This window comes from Pongo abelii, chromosome 21 (assembly GCF_028885655.2).
Source record: "Pongo abelii isolate AG06213 chromosome 21, NHGRI_mPonAbe1-v2.0_pri, whole genome shotgun sequence".
In the NCBI taxonomy this organism is placed as follows: Eukaryota; Metazoa; Chordata; class Mammalia; order Primates; family Hominidae; genus Pongo; species Pongo abelii.
The window spans coordinates 49445664-49465274 of NC_072006.2; the positions used below are offsets into that span (position 1 = coordinate 49445664).

General features: G+C 38.4%; 1 protein-coding gene across 2 annotated transcripts; it reads left to right on the plus strand.

The window, feature by feature from the left end:
• The first annotated feature begins 10488 nt into the window (after nucleotides 1–10488).
• LOC100440921 (semenogelin 1) lies at nucleotides 10489–13381 on the plus strand. Of its 2 annotated transcripts, none has more exons than XM_054542387.1 (3): nucleotides 10489–10564; nucleotides 10809–12554; nucleotides 12915–13381. In XM_054542387.1, exons 1-3 carry the CDS (start codon nucleotides 10489–10491, stop codon nucleotides 13379–13381), a joined length of 2289 nt encoding a protein of 762 aa, XP_054398362.1. The 2 variants fall into 2 exon arrangements, with proteins under 2 accessions (XP_054398362.1, XP_054398363.1); XM_054542388.1 differs by having other exon boundaries at nucleotides 10809–12374.
• Nucleotides 13382–19611: the final 6230 nt, after the last annotated feature.

Genomic DNA, 19611 nt, shown 5'->3' on the forward strand with positions numbered 1-19611 from the left:
AGGAGTAAAGCTGAAAATGAAAAAAATCAGTCCTGATTTCAAGTCATTTTTCTTTCCATGGGATGTAGACTAAGACAGGAAGATGCAAGGGTCTTGTTCATAAATTCATTGTTCCAATGAGAACACATGGACACAGGAAGGGGAACATCACACTCTGAGGACTGTTGTGGGGTGGGGGGATGGGGGAGGGATAGCATTAGGAGATATACCTAATGCTAAATGATGAGTTAATGGGTGCAGCACACCAGCATGGCACATGTATACATATGTAACTAACCTGTACATTGTGCACATGTACCCTAAAACTTAAAGTATAATAATAATAATAATATCTCATAGCTCGAAAAAAAAAATAATTGTTCCATCAGTTTGGCCTGACGCTGGGTGAGAGGGGTAGAGTTATAATAGAAATTCCAGACCAACAGAACAATATAAGTCAAAGTGTGGAATTACAGTAAACATATTAATTTCAGCATTATTTATGACTGCAAAATGTTGGAAACAACCAAAATATCCACACAGAAAAGAGGGGTTGTATAAATGATAGTACAACTATAAAATGAAGTACTATGTAGCTATTCAAAGGAACATGGAAGATGTCCATGAACTGATGTATGTTAATTATAAATACATTGTGGAATGATAAATTTAAAGTGTCTTGTAACAATGCATGCAAAATAAGAAAATATCCGTTTACCTACTCATTGCAGGAAAAAAAGAAAAAAGAAAGGAAAAACCCAGAGACCAATGAGAGTGGTCACCTGTGTGGTCAGGAATTGGTAGAAAGGAAAGAGAGAATGGAGATGGATATCTGATTCTTCTCTGAATATACCTTTATGCACAGATCTGACTGGGGAGCCACGTGAAAATTTCACATACTCGGATGAATAAATAAATGAATAAACCCCATAGGATTGGGAGATAATTTGTAATCAAATACAAACTATTTGTTTGACAAACCAACCAACAAACAAATAAACCATAGATATGAGAGGACCACGAAGATTAAAGAAACTTCCATTTGTGAAACCATTATAAAACGTAATGAAGATGAATAAACACTCATTACAGAATATCAAATCAACCATTATCATGAGGTTTTCTGCATCCCTTTGGTGTCCCCATGCACAGTGATCCCAACCTCATGTGCTTTGTGTTGTGCTCTTGCAAATTCCCTCTTCACCAGGCGGAGGGCTTTGCTTAATCTGCTAGTCCTCGCCACAGCAAGGACTTCAAGAGACTACTTAGTCCCATTTTCTCGTCTTACAATGTCTAGAACTGAGGCCAGAGATAGAAGGAACTTGCCCAGAATCATTACTGGGTAATCAGCCTCATAAGTGAAAAGACAAATTATACTTTATTTAACTTGCAGTTCTTGAACTATGAATGAAGCTATAATTGTTTTCATGCATGCATTAACTGTTTGTATTATAATTTCTCTAAATACCTGGTGGAGCTCATATCTTACACTGTTTATTAGATGATGTGCTCTTCTTTATTACCGTGAAGAAATTTTTTCAATATGCTATGAAATTCACCCTTTATCTGATATATGTTTATTAATGTTTTCCATTTTCTGTTCATTACTTTTTCTTTATCTATGGCTGGTTTTGCCTCACAATTTAAACATTTTTATATAGTTTTAAATTTTTTTCAAATTTTATTTTAGATACGGGGGTACATGTTCAGGTTTGTTACATGGGCATATTGTGTGATGCTAAGGTTTGGGGTATAGATCCCATCACCCAGGTAGTGAGCGTAGTAACCAATAGATAGTTTCTCAACCCACGCCCACTTCCCTCTCTCCTCCTAGTAGTCTGCAGTGTCTGTTGTTCCCATGTTTGTGTCAGTGTGTGTTCAATGTTTAGCTCCCACTTATAAGTTATAACATGTGGTATTTGGTTTTCTGTTCCTGCATTAATTTGCTTAGGATAATGACCTCCAGCTGCATCCATGTTCCTGCAAAGGATAGGATTTCATTCTTTTTATGGCTGTGTAGTATTCTACAGTATATACATGTCATATTTTCTTTATCTAATCCACCATTTATGGGCACCTAGGTTGATTCCATATCTTTGCTATTGTGCATAGCAAAGCAATGAACATGAGTGCAGGTGTCCTTTTTGTAGAGTGATTTATTTTCCTTTTGGGATATACCCAGTAGTGGAATTGCTGGGTCAAATGGTGGCTCTGTTTTAAGTTCTTTGAGAAATCTCCAAACTGCTCTCCACAGTGGGGCTGAATTAATTTACATACCAACCAACCAAAGGGGAAAGAAGATATAAGCATTCCCTTTTCTCCACAGCCTACAGCATCTGTTGTTTTTTGACTTTGAAATTACAGCCATTCTGCAACAGTCCCCTCTGGAACATCAACCCAGTGGCCTGAGAACTGTTCCTGTCCTCCAGCACCCACAGGGGCTGCGGCTTTCCCTGAATGTGAAGACTCAGAGTGCAAACCTGCCTGACCCAGCCCCCACCTGACTTTGTTCTGCCACCTGCCCTGGTAGCTTAACACAAAAAACAGAAACTCTTGGAAGCTCTATGGCCCCACCTATTGCCTGAGAAACCAGAGGGCAACCTAAAGCAAGCAAAAATCCCACTGCTACTACCACAGCTGGTGCTCTTTTGCAAGCACCACCTCTGGGCTGGAGGCCAGCCAACACAGTCCATTACAGCATCTCTCGGTAGAATAACACTGCACCTAGGAAGGAGAAAATGGCGGAGCAATCTCAGCTATCACCACTGCCTGTACCCCTCTGACTAACCAGGAGGTCCTGATTCTGTCCAAGTGACCAGTTCAGTACTACTATAACCAGTGTTCAAGAAAACCAACACACTAAGGCTATCAATAACCAAGGAATCTCACAGAGTCTGCATCACTCCCCTGCTACCCCCATGACTGGTGCGGCTACCCACTGCTGGGAGACTTGAGGACAGGCCACATCACCAGATCTCTTACAGACATTCCCCAGTACTGGCCTGGAGTGTGGCAACTTCACTGGGCAGCTAGATCCAGAGAAGCATTTGAGAATTCTCAGTGCCCTACTCTAAAAAAGTTTGCTGCTATAGTGGCATGACTTTTTTAGGGGTGAGCTTGCAGGGTTATTTCTCAGGTCAGGGTTGTGTGCATGCACTTGGTGGATCAGCCAGTTGTGGTCTGGCTCACTGGCATTGGAACCAGGGTGCCATGATATCAACAGAGAACATGGGTATATGTTTGCTGGGCCAGCCTGGGGCATGCCTGCCAGGAGTGGCATGTGTAGCTGTTTCTCAGTCTCAGGGCATGGATGCACAGCTGCTCAGATAGCCTGAGGTCATGTCTGTCAGGAGCAGCCCACTGGGCTGTTTCTCAGGCCCAAGACATGGGTACAAGGCTGCTTGGGTAGCCTAGTGGCATGTCTGCTGGGGGAGGGAACAGGGCTGCCTCTTTGCCCTTTGACACAGCTGCATGGCTGCTTGGCTAGTCTTTGGGCATTTCTGTGAGGGGTGGCACAAGAAGTGGTTTTGTTGGCCCAGGGTCCAAGCATGGGGCTTCTTGTTAGGCCTTGGGGCATGTCCACCAAGGCAGACTGTGGAGTTCTTTCTCAGTGGTGATTTGACACTCCAACCAAATCTTAGCTGTTTGTTACCTTGACCCTTTCTTCTGGTGGGGATGAGTACCATGGGTTTCTAGTTAGCCATCTTGCTGACTGCCAGATTTTCTATTTCTTCATAGTTAAATCTTGACAGCTTATACGGGTCTAGGAATTTATCAGTTTCTTCTAGATTATCTAATTGTTAGTATATAGTTGTTCATGAGTCTCTAACGATCTTTGCATTTCTGTGGTATCAGTTGTAATGTCTCCTTTTTCATCTCTGGTTTTATTTAATTGAGTCTTCTTTTTTTTGTTTTACTTAGTCTAGCTAAATGTTTGGCGATTTTGTTTGTCATTTCCAAAAACCAACTCTTTGTTTTATTGATTTTTTGTATTGTTTCTAGTCTACATTTTTATTATTTGTACTATATCCATATGATTTCTTTCCTTCTAGTATTATTACGATTGGTTTTCTCTTTTGTTTTTCTTATTACTTGTGGTGCCACATTAGGTTGTTTATTTGAGATTTTTTTTCTTTTTTTGTGTAGGCATTTATTGCTGTAACTTTCTGTCTTAGAACTATTTTTACTATATCTCATTGCCTTTGATACATTGTGTTTCTACTTTAGCTTGTCTCGAAGAAATTTTTATTTCTTTTTTAATTTCTTCTTTGACCAGTTGGTTGTTCAGGAGCATGTAGTTTAATTTCCATGTATTTGTGTATTTTCCGAAGTTCCTTCTTTTATTAATTTCTAGTTTGATAGTAATGTGGTCAGAAAAGATACTTGATATGGTTTCAGTCTTCATAAATATGTTAAGACTTGTTTTGTGGCCTAACATGTAATAATCTATCTTGGAGAATATTTCATGTGAAGTTGAGAAGAACATGTGTTCTGGAGTTGTTTAATAAACTTTTCTGTACATGCCCTTAAAGTCTATTTAGTCTAGAGTGCAGCTTATATCTCATATGTCTTTGTAGATTTTCTGTCTGGGTGATCTGTCCATTGCTATTACAGGGTTTTGAAATCCTCTACTGATATAGTTTGGATATCTGTCCCCTCCAAATCTCATGTTAAAATGTGACCATCAGTGTTGGAAGTGCAGCCTAGTGTGAGGTGTTTGGGTTATAGGGCTAGATCCCTCATGAATGGCCTGGTGCTATCCCTGCAGTAATGAGTGAGTTCTCACTCTCTTAGTTCACATGAGGACTGCTTGTTTAAAAGACCCTGGCATCTTTCTTGCTCCCTCTCTCGCTATGTGATACACTGGCTCCCATTCCCTTCTATCACGATTAAATACTTTCTGCGGCATCACCAGAAACTGAGCAGATGCTGGCACCAGGCATCTTAGCCTGCAGAACTTTGAGCCAAACAAACCTCTTTTCTGTATACATTATCTAGTCTCATGTATTGTTTTATTTAGGCCATTTAGGCTAAATGGCCTAAAACACCTACTATTATTGTATGCAGTTGATCTCTCTTCAGAATATTTGCTTTATATCTTTAGGTGCTTGGATTTGGGGTGCATATGTAACTTACAATTTCTGTATTATCTTGCTGAATTGACCTCTTTAGCATTATATAATGATCTTCTTTATGTCTTTTTACATTTTTGACTTAAAGTCTATTTGATCTGGTATAAGTATTGTTACTCCTGCTCTGTTTTGGTTTCCACTTGTGTGGAATGTTTTTTCCATCCATTATCGTTCAGTCTATGCGTGTAATTACCAGTATGGTTGCCTCTTTTAGGAAGCCTATTGATGGATCTTATTTTTTTCCCATTCATCCACTCTAGGCATTTGATTAGTGAATTTATTTACCTTCAAGATAATTATTCATAGGTAGGACTTACTACTGCCACTTTTTCATTGTTTTCTAGTTGCTTTGGTGATTCTTTCTTTCTTTCTTTCTTTTTCTCTTTCTCTCTTATTGCCTTCCACTATGATTAAGTTAGTTTCTCTAGTAGTATATTTTGATACTTATTTTTTATTTTTAGGGCATCTATTAAAAATATTGTCTTTGTGGCTAACATGAGGCCTTTAAAAAATATCCTGTAGCTATCACAAGTGATTTTAACCTGAAAATAATTTGTTTGATTACAAAACATAAAACTACACCTTACCACCACTTCCCTCCCCACATTTTGATATTTTCTTGTCACAATTAACAGCTTTTATATGCCATATACATTAACAATTTATTTTAGTTATTATTAATTTCAACAGTTTTATCTTTTAGCCTTCATACTAAAGATAGAAGTGATTTATACATCACCATTATACTATCACAGTATTCTGAATTTTGACTGTGTAATTACTTTTATTAGTGAGTTCTACACTTTTAGATTATTTTGTATTACTCATTAGCATCCTTTTCTTTCACCTTGAATAACTCCTTTAGCATTTCTTGTAAAATAGGTCTGATGGTGACATGCTTCCTCACCTTTGCATGTCTGGGAAAGTTTTCATTTCTCTGTCATTTCTGAAGAACAGCTTTGCTGAGTATAGTATGCTTGGATGGTTTTCTTTTTTATTATTATTTTGATAATATTATTCCACTCTCCTCTCATCTTTAATGTTCCCTTTGAGAAATATGATTTGATTGCAGCACCATTCATACTAGCAAAAACGTGGAATCGACTTAGGCGCCCATCAGTGGTGGATTGGGTAAACAAAATATGGTTATATACACCATGGAATACTACACAGTCATAAAAAATAAATAAAATCATGTGTTTGTAGCAACATGGATGCAGTGGGAGGCCATTATCCTAAGTAGATTAATGCAGGAAGAGAAAACTATATATCACATGTTCTCAGTTATAGAGGGGAGCTAAATGTCAGATACTCATGAACATAAAGATGGAAATAATACACACTGAAGACTACTAGAGGAGAGAAGGAGGGAGGGAAAGGGACAAGGGTTGAAAAACTAAATGTTGGGTATTACACTCAGTATCAGAATGACAGGAAAATTCATACCCCAAGCTTCAGCATCATGCAATATACCCAGGTAACTAACTTGCACACTTGGCCCCTGAATGTAAAATAACAGTTGAAAAAGAAAAAAAAGGTCTGATGTGAAGGGTATTGGAACTGTTTCGCATTTTATTTGCTTCTTTTCTTTTGCTGCTTCAGGATCGTTTGTCTTTGATCTTTCACAGTTTGATGATTATATGTCTAGTCTTTTTTGAATTGAATGTGATTGGTGACTGTTGACCATCCTGCACTTTGACTACCTATATATATACACACATACATATATATATAATATATGTATATATGTACATGTATATATATGGGTGTATATATGTATATATGTATGTGTGTATGTGTATATATATATACACATATATACATATATACATATATACATATATACATATATACATATATATACATATATACATATATATACATATATACATATATATACATATATGAACTCCTCAGATTTGGAAAGTTTTCTGTTATTACTTATTTAATAAGCTTTCTTTACTTTTCCATTTATCTTTCTCTAACTTCTCTTGAATGCCAGTAAATTGTCCCTTTGCTCACTTAATGCTATTCCATACATCTCATAAGTTTCCTTCATTCTATTCTTTTTTCTTTTTTCCTTTTCTGAGTATATATTGTCAAATAACCTGTATTCAAGCTCACAGATTATTCCTTCTGCTTGATCATTTCTGGTGTTAATGCACTCTATTGCACTTTTCACACTTTTCATGTTATTCATTGCATTCTTCAGCTCCTATATTAACATTAGATATTTTGTTATCATTTTTACCCTTTGTTACATCTCTCTTTCTGGTCACTTATTGTTTTCATCATTTCATTTAATTATTTATCTGTATTTTATTAAAGTTCTTTGAGCTTCCTTAGAACAGCCATTTTAAATTCTTTTTCAGGCAGGTCATACATCTCCATGACTTTGGGGCCAATCAATGGTATCTTATTTTGTTCATTTGGTACCTTATTTTGTTAATTTGGTGTCATCAGTTTTCCCCGATTGTTCTTGATCCTTGTGATTGTGCATTGATGTCTGCACATTGAAGAAGTAGGTACTTATTGAATTGCAGGTAGGTACTTGAATGCAGATATTGAATTTAAGGTAGGTATTTACTCCAGTTTGGCTTTGTCTGAGAATGTCCCTCAACTCTGTCCGGAAATTCTAGGCAGATCATCTGTTCTGGGTTTGCAAGCCTGTGACTGTTTCAGTCATTGCAGCACAAGGAGATGTCATAAACCCAGGACCACCATGGCCAGTTCTGCACCAGGCTGTAACCCATGGCTGCAGAGGCTGGCACAATGATGGACTGCATTCCCAACTCCTCCTCACTGATACCTGCCTACGTATGTCGGTTATTCATAATCCAAGGCTGCTGTAGTTGGCTGCCAGTGGTACAGGTAAGAACGCAAGTCTATCTCACAGGAACTATGTGTTCCTCTCTGCTGCTGGGGCAGGTCTTGCTGCTTAGGCCACAGGTATTCACCCAGGGTCACCATGGGTGTCCTCCCAGTGCTGAATTTTACTATTATAGACTAGTATTTGGTTCTATGAAAACGTCCAAGACTTACTTCATTCCCTTCCCCCAAAAGAAAGTAGCTCTCTCTGCACTGTGCTGCCTGTGATTGGGTTAGGGGTGATACAGGAAACAAAATTGTCTTTCATACCTTCTTCAATGTGTATTTTTAATTATTATGCTATAATCAGGTTCTGTAATATCTCATCTGGCCTGTTTAGCCTTTGAGAAAGTATTATCATATGTGGATAATTATTAAATTTGACGTTTTGGAGGGTATAATCTCTGGGGAGTCCTACTCTACCAGGTTTTTCTGCCCATTCCCCAAAAATAACTATATTTGAATCTTTTCTAAGTTGTAAAGTGATTTCCCATAGAATTGAGCAAAATACATTTAAGTCCTCCTGTTTTCTTCTTTTCCTATGAGTATAAAACTTTCAGATTTTTATGCCAATTTAGTGCACTTTAATATTTTTGCATTTTTTTATTTGTCCAACAGGACAAATCATTTGATCACTTAATCTTTTCCCCCATCATAATTCCATATCTAAGATGTATGCATCACCATACCATTTTTATGCTTTCCAAATCACTGATTTCTGATTTCAACTTTATCAATACATTCCTTTATCATTTGGAAATGGTTTTTTCCACATTTCATTGAATTCAATTCTAACATGAGTATAGTAATCACATGTTGTGCTTGGATTGCATTTTCCTGGTTTGTTTTTGCAAATATTGTGCCCCTTTGTTTTATCTGCATCTTTTGGACACTAGATGAGATGAAAGTTTTGTTCTTGATCCATAAGTAAGATTAATATTTCAGACTCTATTTTATATCAGTAAGTTTGGAACAGAACAGTTTCTGGTATTTTCTTCAGGGAAGTGTGAGGAAGATTACAGTGGTTAGCAGACACAGTAATCAATTTTAGTTCAGAACAATATCACCCTACTCTGTTGGGGTTTCTGCAATAAGGAACTACTTACTGCCTTTGAGGCAAACAGATAAATTTGGTAAGATCTCAGAGTGGCTCATAGAGAAACCATGCAGCTCACATGATTTATGTTTGATAGCATAGCACTTTTTTTTGTGGTTGGCCTTTCTCTTTTCCCCTTCCATAGAGCATTGCCTACAGGAAGGTTAAGATTCTAAGACAGAATAATTGAAAATAAGTTTTCAAGCTATCCTTTCCCCAGCACTACCCTCCAAGGTGTTCTGAATGTAGACAGGGACACTGTTGGGATGCTTTCTTCTTCTCCTGTGGTCTGCTCATAACAAAGTCTTTATGACTCAAAGTAAAGAAAGTTTCTTTAGACTTTTCAGGATATCATCACAATTGGAAAAAATCTATGCTTCTACCAAAGGTGGGAATTTTAGCTTCATGTCCACTCACAATACATTATTCAATTCATTGATGGTGGCAAATATTTCTCACAGCCTGTTTGGGGATTCAGCTGTTTACTACTGAAGTAGAAACTTCTTTTAATTAGAAAGAAAATTCTGCTGTTTAGGTAGATTTCATGAGAAGAACCCAATCTAGAAACCAGCATTTTTACTTTTTTTCCAACAGCTGTTCCTATCACCATGAAAGCATATTAAAATTCTCCCATCCTTTGAAAACACATCTGGAACTTACCTCACCTTCCAGATACAGCCTCAGCTCTCACTCCACCATGAATTCAGACTTCCTGAGAAGGTTGCAGCCTGTCTCCATCCTTCAACTGACAACCCAACACAATTGTATTCATCTCTCATTAAAGTTGCTAGCAACAACTAAGAAAAACTGTGCATACATGTCAGTCTTTATCGTGTTGAACTTGACAGACATATTTGACATTGGTGTGCCCCATTTACTTGTGTAAAATTTCTTTCTTTGGATTCCATAATGTTTCATTATCTTCTATGTCATTGGACTTCTATGATTGCTCATTCTTAGGTAAAATAGAACATGTCTCAAGATCATTTTTAAAACAAAAGGAAGTATGGAGTTCTGTCTAAAATAGAGTATTTAAATTATTACATCATGAAGGGAAACTCACATTTAGAATATAAAGGCATTCTAGAAACCAATTGCTTTTGTAGCCTGAAGCTAGTCTCTTTCCTACTTTTGTCTATAATTCCGTAAAATGAAAGTGAGCGGCATGATGATCTACAAGGACTGATAAAAATTTGCTGGGGCTTCCAGAAGAAAGAAAATGCCTTTGACATTATGTTGCTGGGGACATTGACTTTGTCCCACACTCAGCAGGGGTGAGGAAGTTGACATTTACTGATAAGCTAAGAAAAGGCAGTGCCTTTTGTAATTTAAGCTCCACCCATGGCACACTCACTCAAGGAAGATATAAATGACAAGGTCCGCTCAGTTCTCAGACAAGGTTTTTCAAGCAAGATGAAGCCCGACATCATCTTCGTACTTTCCCTGCTCCTCATCTTGGCGAGGCAAGCAGCTGTGATGGGACAAAAAGGTGAGTGGAGAGGGTAAGCCTTGGGGAAAGCTGCTCCAACAGCTAATAATCTAAGATTATTTGGGGTGCAAACAGTAACCTGTTTAGGCACAGATTCTTCTTGTTGAAGAGAATTTTTTTTCTCCACCCAAAGCTTCAGCTTTTCTAGAAATATCAATAATTTGTTGGGGGAACAGTGGGGGGTAATAGTTTTAAGGGAGCTTTGGCGATAATGAATGCATACATTCTTATTATCAATTACCAGGTGGATCAAAAGGCCGATTACCAAGTGAATCTTCCCAATTTCCACATGGACAAAAGGGCCAGCACTATTCTGGACAAAAAGGCAAGCAACAAACTGAATCCAAAGGCAGTTTTTCTAGTCAATACACATATCATGTAGATGCCAATGATCATGACCGGACCCGAAAAAGTCAGCAATATGATTTGAATGCCTTACATAAGACGACAAAATCAGAACGACATCTAGGTGGAAGTCAACAACTGCTCTATAATAAACAAGAAGGCAGAGACCATGCTAAATCAAAAGGTCATTTTCAAAGGGTAGTTATACACCATAAAGGAGGCAAAGCTCATCGTGGGGCACAAAATCCTTCTCAAGATCAGGGGAATAGCCCATCTGGAAAGGGAATATCCAGTCAATATTCAAACACAGAAGAAAGGCTATGGGTTCATGGACTAAGTAAAGAACAAACTTCCGTCTCTGGTGCACAAAAAGGTAGAACACAAGGTGGATCCCAACGCAGTTATGTTCTCCAAACTGAAGAGCTAGTAGCTAACAAACAACAACGTGAGACTAAAAATTCTCATCAAAACAAAGGGCATTACCAAAATGTGGTTGAAGTGAGAGAGGAACATTCAAGCAAAGTACAAACCTCACTCTGTCCTGCACACCAAGGCAACCTCCAACATGGGTCCAAAGACATTTTTTCTACGCAAGATGAGCTCCTAGTATATAACAAGAATCAACACCAGACAAAAAATCTCAATCAAGATCAAGAGCATCGCCGAAAGGCAAATAAAATATCATACCAGTCTTCAAGTACAAAAGAAAGACAACTCCACTATGGAGAAAATGGTGTGCAGAAAGATGTATCCCAAAGCAGTATTTATAGCCAAACTGAAGAGAAAGCACATGGCAAGTCTCAAAAACAGATAACAATTCCCAGTCAAGAGCAAGAGCATAGCCAAAAGGCAAATGAAATATCATACCAATCTTCAAGTACAGAGGAAAGACGACTCCACTATGGAGGAAATGGTGTGCAGAAAGATGTATCCCAAAGCAGTATTTATAGCCAAACTGAAGAGAAAGCACATGGCAAGTCTCAAAAACAGATAACAATTCCCAGTCAAGAGCAAGAGCATAGCCAAAAGGCAAATGAAATATCATACCAATCTTCAAGTACAGAGGAAAGACGACTCCACTATGGAGGAAATGGTGTGCAGAAAGATGTATCCCAAAGCAGTATTTATAGCCAAACTGAAGAGAAAGCACATGACAAGTCTCAAAAACAGGTAACAATTCCCAGTCAAGAGCAAGAGCATAGCCAAAAGGCAAATAAAATATCATACCAATCTTCAAGTACAGAGGAAAGACGACTCCACTATGGAGAAAATCGTGTGCAGAAAGATGTATCCCAAAGCAGTATTTATAGCCAAACTGAAGAGAAAGCACATGGCAAGTCTCAAAAACAGATAACAATTCCCAGTCAAGAGCAAGAGCATAGCCAAAAGGCAAATAAAATATCATACCAGTCTTCAAGTACGGAAGAAAGACGACTCCACTATGGAGAAAATGGTGTGCAGAAAGGTGTATCCCAAAGGAGTATTTATAGCCAAACTGAAGAGAAAGCACATGGCAAGTCTCAAAAACAGGTAACAATTCCAAGTCAAGAGCAAGAGCCTAGCCAAAAGGCAAATAAAATATCATACCAATCTTCAAGTACAGAAGAAAGACGACTCCACTATGGAGAAAATGGTGTGCAGAAAGGTGTATCCCAAAGGAGTATTTATAGCCAAACTGAAGAGAAAGCACATGGCAAGTCTCAAAAACAGGTAACAATTCCCAGTCAAGAGCAAGAGCCTAGCCAAAAGGCAAATAAAATATCATACCAATCTTCAAGTACAGAAGAAAGACGACTCCACTATGGAGAAAATGGTGTGCAGAAAGGTGTATCCCAAAGGAGTATTTATAGCCAAACTGAAGAGAAAGCACATGGCAAGTCTCAAAAACAGGTAACAATTCCAAGTCAAGAGCAAGAGCCTAGCCAAAGGGCAAATAAAATATCATACCAATCTTCAAGTACAGAAGAAAGACGACTTCACTATGGAGAAAATGGTGGGCGGAAAGATGTATCCCAAAGCAGTATTTATAGCCAAACTGAAGAGAAAGCACATGGCAAGTCTCAAAAACAGATAACATTTCCCATTCAAGAGCAAGAGCATAGCCAAAGGGCAAATAAAATATCATACCAATCTTCAAGTACAGAAGAAAGACAACTTCACTATGGAGAAAATGGTGTGCAGAAAGATGTATCCCAAAGCAGTATTTACAGGCAAACTGAAAAGCTAGTAGCAGGCAAGTCTCAAATCCAGGCACCAAATCCTAAGCAAGAGCCATGGCATGCTGAAAATGCAAAAGGAGAGTCTGGCCAATATACAAATAGAGAACAAGACCTACTCAGTCATAAACAAAAAAGCAGACACCAACATGGATCTCATGGGGGATTGGATATTGTAATTATAGAGCAGGAAGATGACAGTGATCATCATTCGGCACAACGTCTTAACAATGACCGAAACCCATTATCTACATAAACCTACCATTCAGTAACCATGTGAAAGGATGAACCAATATCAAGGTAATTTTTTTTAGCAAATAGGGGAGATACCTCTCCCAATGTTTAGAATTGTTGGGGACTCTCCAGGACTTTTGTGGGATTGATAACCATTGTTTGCACCAATAGAAGTGCTGTATAACAAGTGGTAGGAAGATGAGCCTCTCCATTCTCTGGTGAGGAGAGGGTCTGGTAGTGGCACAGAAGGATGTTTGGCCTATCATGAGGTCCTGGAATTCCTATCCTTAATTGAATATTCTTCAATAATATTTTTTTGTATATGCCTACCTGCTAAAGGTTTTTTTGAACATGTACTGACTACATATGCGTATTTATAAGTTTATGGTATACTCTTGTCACTTCTTATACTTTAGGTTAGTAAACCTCAATTTCTTTCCTATATAGTATAAACGATTACAGCAGTTAATGTTTTCTTTCTGCACACAAGTGAATGTTCTTGCATCCCTGTTAGGGTTCATCTATGCTCCTTCAGAGACCACAAGCCCAAAGACTATCAGTCCTCCCTCTCAAAATACAGGAAAGAGATATGTAGAAAGATCCCTGTTCATGTTGTGAAAGAGAAGATGGAAAGGGAGACACAAGAGATGGTGAGGGATCTCATGGGCCAGTTGGATGTTTACAACATCAGGAGAAGAAAACTGAAGCCCTGAGAGGGGTAATGGTGCTTCCCTGCCTCTTTGCAATAAGTAACACTGCACTTGAAGAGAGGGCAAGCAGTAGAAACAGTGGCCCCAGCTGGCAGCTAGTGGCCTGGTATCCTAGTAGTAGAGGGCTGGTACAGTTGGAGCTGAAGGGGACAGGAGGCCCAGCTACCATCCTCACCCTTCACTTTTTACTATACCCACATCACTGATTCTCTTCTTTCTCTCTAGGTGTCACTTGACCTCAGTGAATTCTGTGATGTTTCTGAGATGCAGACTCCCATGTAGTTTCAGATCCTTGGTCCATGGATGATACCACCTGCCCATGCTTTCCTGAATTAGGCTTTCTTAACCTGAAGCCCCTTCAAACTTCCAATAAAGAGATCATTTTCTGCTTCATCTGCTTTTGACTCCTGTTTTCTCTGGATTCCTAGTGGCTCAAGGGGTTGAGGGCATTTCTAATATAAGTGGTTTTGAAAGAAAATAAAGGGATATTTTTGAAGCACTAGGGAGAATAGTAATCAAAGCCACATTTCAAGATGTATTGATAGAAACAAACACTAAAAATAGGGTGCTGTTAGTCTACCAGTCACATGTCTACCACCTGAGGCCAACACTAAAGGCTTTCATGACCCTGGTACTAATAAGACCCCAGGAACTAAAAATATCCCAGAAAGACAAGAGAAAATGTATTGCAACAGGCCCTGGGAAAGTCCCTGATCTGCTGGTGATCAATTCCACAGTAGCGCATCCCTTCAATGAGCTTAAGAATGTCTTACTCCTACAGTATCCATTGAGATGCAATTACACCAAAGGTGATATGTTAAATCTGCACAACTTCAGTAACAGCAAATGGGTTAAAATGTCACCTGTGGATGGAAAGACCAGAGGACCAGTCAAAGGAATCTTGAGGCAGGTGGTGTCTTCATAATGGAAATTCTGCTGCCTATACTGCCTTTCCCCCCTCTATTTTAAAAAAGTTTCCAGAGAAAGCTAAACCTTCAGAAGAAGAGGCCAACACAGGGGAGTGAGAAAATCACAAGCCTAAGAATAAGAGATTTGGATTCTAGTTCCAATTCTTTCATAATAACCTGTATATCTTTACCTAAATATGTTCTTCCTTGCAAGCTTAAGTCCCACATCTGCAACATTGAAAAGTTTGACACAGCAATCTTCATAGTACATACTGACTCAATATTGTAGATATTCAAAAGAAAGAAAGAAGAAAGAAAGAAAGAGAGAGAGAAAGAGAAGAAAGAAAGAAAGAAGAAAGAAAGAAAGAAAGAAAAAGAAAGAAAGAAGAGAGAGAGAGACAGAAAGGAAAGGAAAGGGAAGGGAAGGGAAGGGAAGGGAAAGGAAGGGAAGAGAAGGGAAGGGAAGGGAAGGGAAGGGAAGGGAAGGGAAGGGAAGGGAAGGGAAGGGAAGGGAAGGAAAGCGGGAGGGAAGGAAGGAAGGAAGGAAGGAAGGAAAAAGAAAGAAAGGAGGTCAATAAGACCTCAAAGATGGTGTCTAATGCTGCAGTAAATTTGGTAGGGCCAGAATAGGTCGGATGGACATGAATGCTTCAGAACGACACAGGCCTACTCGGAGTAGAGATTGGCACTGTTGTCCACCCTCAAAACCATGGATCATATAGGCGCAGAGTTGGGTTAGCCTCGGCCCCACATACCAACAACCAAGGAGCCATAAGTTTATTAAGAGTCATGAAGTTTTCCAGGAGAAGCAAATCATTCCCTAAGCTAGCCAACAGCTTGAACGTCAGTGGGTCAGCTTCATCAAAAGAGCCAAAAGAGTAGGTGTAGCTATGTTTGTCCATCACCACAGCCAGGCAGCCGGTTATATGTGTATTATGAAGTCATAAAATCTACCAAGTATGTCATTGCTAAGGATTAGTATAGATCAGCCGATAAATATGTATGTGGTTGTGCTGTGGGCCCACAGGTACCCATCTCCACTTCTCACACATATGCAGCCACGCATACACAGCTGAATGGCCCCTGTGCTACAATAGCTTGGTGAAGAAGAAATTGTAGAGAATTAGCAATTGCTTACCATAAATTCTCCTTTTAGTTCTACTTCTTTGGCTGTATGACTCTGGCAAAGCATTTATTGTTGTTTTCTTTTCTCATAGGTACAATAAAAGTACTGTTTCCTGATGGAAAAAATAGAAAGAAGAAAGAAAGAAAAAGAAAGACAGAAGGAAAGAAAGAAAAAGAAAGAAAGGAAGGAAGGAAGGGAGAAAGGAAGGAAGGAAGGGAGAAAGGGAGAAAGAGAGAAAGGGAGAGAGGGAGAGAGGGTGGGAGGGAAGGGAGGAAGGGAGGGAGGGAAGGAAGGGGAGAGAGAAGAAAGAAAGAAAGAAAGAAGAAAAGAAAGAAAGAAAGAAGGAAAGAAAGAAGCAAGCAAAGAAAGAAGCAAGCAAAGAAAGAAAAAGAAAGAAAGAAAGGGAGGAAGGGAGGGAGGGAAGGAAGGAACAAAGGAGAGAAGGAAGGAAGGAGAAAGAAGAAAGAAAGAAAAAGAAAGAAAGAAAGAAGAAAGAAAGAAGCAAGCAAAGAAAGAAAGAAAGGAAGGAAGAAAGAAAGTGAGGAAGGGAGGGAGGGAAGGAAGGAAGAAACGAAGGAAGGAGAGAGAAGAAAAGAAAGAAAGAAAAAAAGAAGGGAGGGAGGGAAGGAAGGAAGGAAGGAAAAAAGAAAGAAAGAAAAAGAAAGAAGGGAGGGAGGGAGGGAAGGAAGGAAGAAAGAAAGAAAGAAGCAAAGAAAGAAGGAAGGAAGGAAGGAGGGAAGGAAAGAAAGGAAAGAAAGAAAGAAAGAAAGAAAGAAAAAGAAAGAAAGAAAGAAAGAAAGAAAGAAAGAAAGAAAGAAAGAAAGAAAGAAAGAAAGAAAGAAAGAAAGAAAGAAAGAAAGAAAGAAAGAAAGAAAAAGAAAGAAAGAAAAGAAATCTCCATCAGGTCTTAATGTCTTCATGTTGCCTGTAGGTGTGTGATTAGAGACTTTGTCATAGTGACATGAGAACTCTGTCTCTCTTCACTGCTACCTTCCCAAGAGAACAGAGACCTTGTGCTCAGCCACTTGCTTTATTTTCCCAGCCCAGCAGTTGGAAAGGAGAGGTTATGATGGGCTTAGGGGCCTTAGCATCGGAGAAGCTAGAATTACCTGCTACAGTCTGCTGAACAGATTCTCTCCTTTATGTATGGACAGAAATACATTAAACAGTTTCCCTGACATGTTGCTGATTGCATGGGAGAAGGAAACATAAATTGACATGCAAACAAGCAAAAGAGCCAGAGTCATAAATGCTGTGTGCTGTGGTACAATTAGCATGAACTTTGGTTCCCACCACTTGCATAGTCTTGGGCCACAGGATCTCTGATACTGACCTCCTGCCTCTTAATGAGGGGATATAATAACCATCTCATAAAGACGCTTAGATGTATTGAGTGAGATGATCACAGCCCAAGTGCTCAGGGAAGAGTGCCAGAATGACAACAAATTTGGAAATAATAATAATAAAACAATCTTTTATTATCTGTTCTTTGAAATAGAGGTAAAATTCATACAAAGAAATGCACAGATCTTATATATCTGTTTGAATGAGATTGACAAACACATACATGTGGTTGCACAACACCTAGATGAGCATATAGAACATTAATCTTGCCTTATGCCCCTTTCAAATTCACTTCAAGCCGTTCAGGGGCAAATGTTATACTGACATAGAAACTAATAACTTGCTACATAATGAAATCATATAATAACATTACCTTTTGTGTCTGACTGTTATTCAATGTTTGAGATTCATTGTTTTTGTATGTATCAGTAGTTCATTCCTTTTATTGTTGAATAATATTACATTGTTTGAGTCTCCATATTTGTTCTTCCATTTATCTGCTGATAGATGAACATTTGGTGTTCCCAATTGAGAGATTGTGAATTAAGATATCACATAAATCCCTGCACAAGGCACAATAACATATATTTTTAATTATCCATGGTAAATACCCAGGAGTAAAATTTTCTCCCAGTGTGTGGCTTGGGTTTTTGTTTTTGTTTTTGTTTTTTTTCATTTTCGTAATGATGGTGTATTCAGAAGAGAAGTTTTAAAGTGTGACAGAATCAAATATATCTATTTTCCCTTTTAAATTGAATATTATTGTGTCTAAGAACTTTTGCCTTCTCCAAGGATGCAAAAATGTTCTGTTTGTGGTATCTTTCCCTAGAAGCAGCATAAGTTTAGCATCTATATTAAGGTTTATGGTTCAAATTGATTAATATGTGCATTCCATGCAAGGTACAGATCAAGGTTCCTTTCTTCCAAGATGCTCTTGTTTTTACTAATTATTAGTAATGCTGCTATGGACATTCATGTGCAAATTTTTGTGTGAATACATTTTCAGTTCTCTTTGGTATAATCATGGAAGTGGAATTTTTCGGGTCACAAGGCAACACTGTTTAACTCTTGAAGAAACTGACACACTGTTTTTACAATGACTCTACCATTTTATAGTCCCACCAGCAATGTATGAATGTTGCTGTTTCTCCACATCCTCATCAACACTTGCTATTGTGTGTTTTTTAAGATTATAGTTATTGTAAAAGGTGTGAAGTGGTATCATGTTGTGGTTTTGATTTGTATTTTTCCTGAGGACTAAAGATATCACACATCATTTCATTTCTTTTCTTTTTTTTGAGACGGAGTCTTGCTCTGTCATTCTGGCTGGAGTGCAATAGCACAATCTTGGCTCACTGCAACCTCCGCCTCCCGGGTTCAAGCGATTCTCCTGCCTCAGCCTCCAGAGTAGCTGAGATTACTGGCACCCACCATCATGCCCGGCTAATTTTTTTGTATTTTTGTAGAGATGGGATTTCACCATGTTGGCCAGGCTGGTCTTGAATGCCTGACCTCAAGTGATCCACCCGCCTTGGCCTCCCAAAGTGCTGGGATTACAGGTGTGAGCCGCCGCACCCAGCCATCATTTCATTTCTTATTGGCCATTTGTTTTCTTTTGGAAAAATGTCTCTTAATGTCCATCACCCGATTTTTATTCATAAATTTTATCTTTTTATTGTTGCCATTAGTAATTCTTTTTATGTTTTGAATACTAGGCCCTTATCAGATATAGAATTTGCAAATGTGTTCTCCCATTTTGTGGGCTGTCCTTTCATTTTCATGTTAGTGTCTTCTGACTCACAAGCTTTTAACTTTCATCTATCATTGTATCTACTTTTTTTCTTACTTGTGTGTTTAGTGGCATATCTAAGAAACTGTTGTTGATTACCAGATCACAAAGATATATGCCTACATTTTGTTTCAAAGTGTTTTATAATTTTAGCTGATATATGTATGTCTTCTTAAATTTTGAGTCCATTTTTTTATGTGGTGTTATATAAGGTTCCAACTGTGTTCTTTTGCACGTGGATATCCAGTTTTCCTAGGATGAGATGCTGAAAAGGTGAGACTTTCCCCACTGAATGGTTTTACTACCCTTGTTGAAGATAAGTGAGCTTACAATGTAATGGTTTATTTTTGGACTCTCAGTTCTATTCCTTAGATG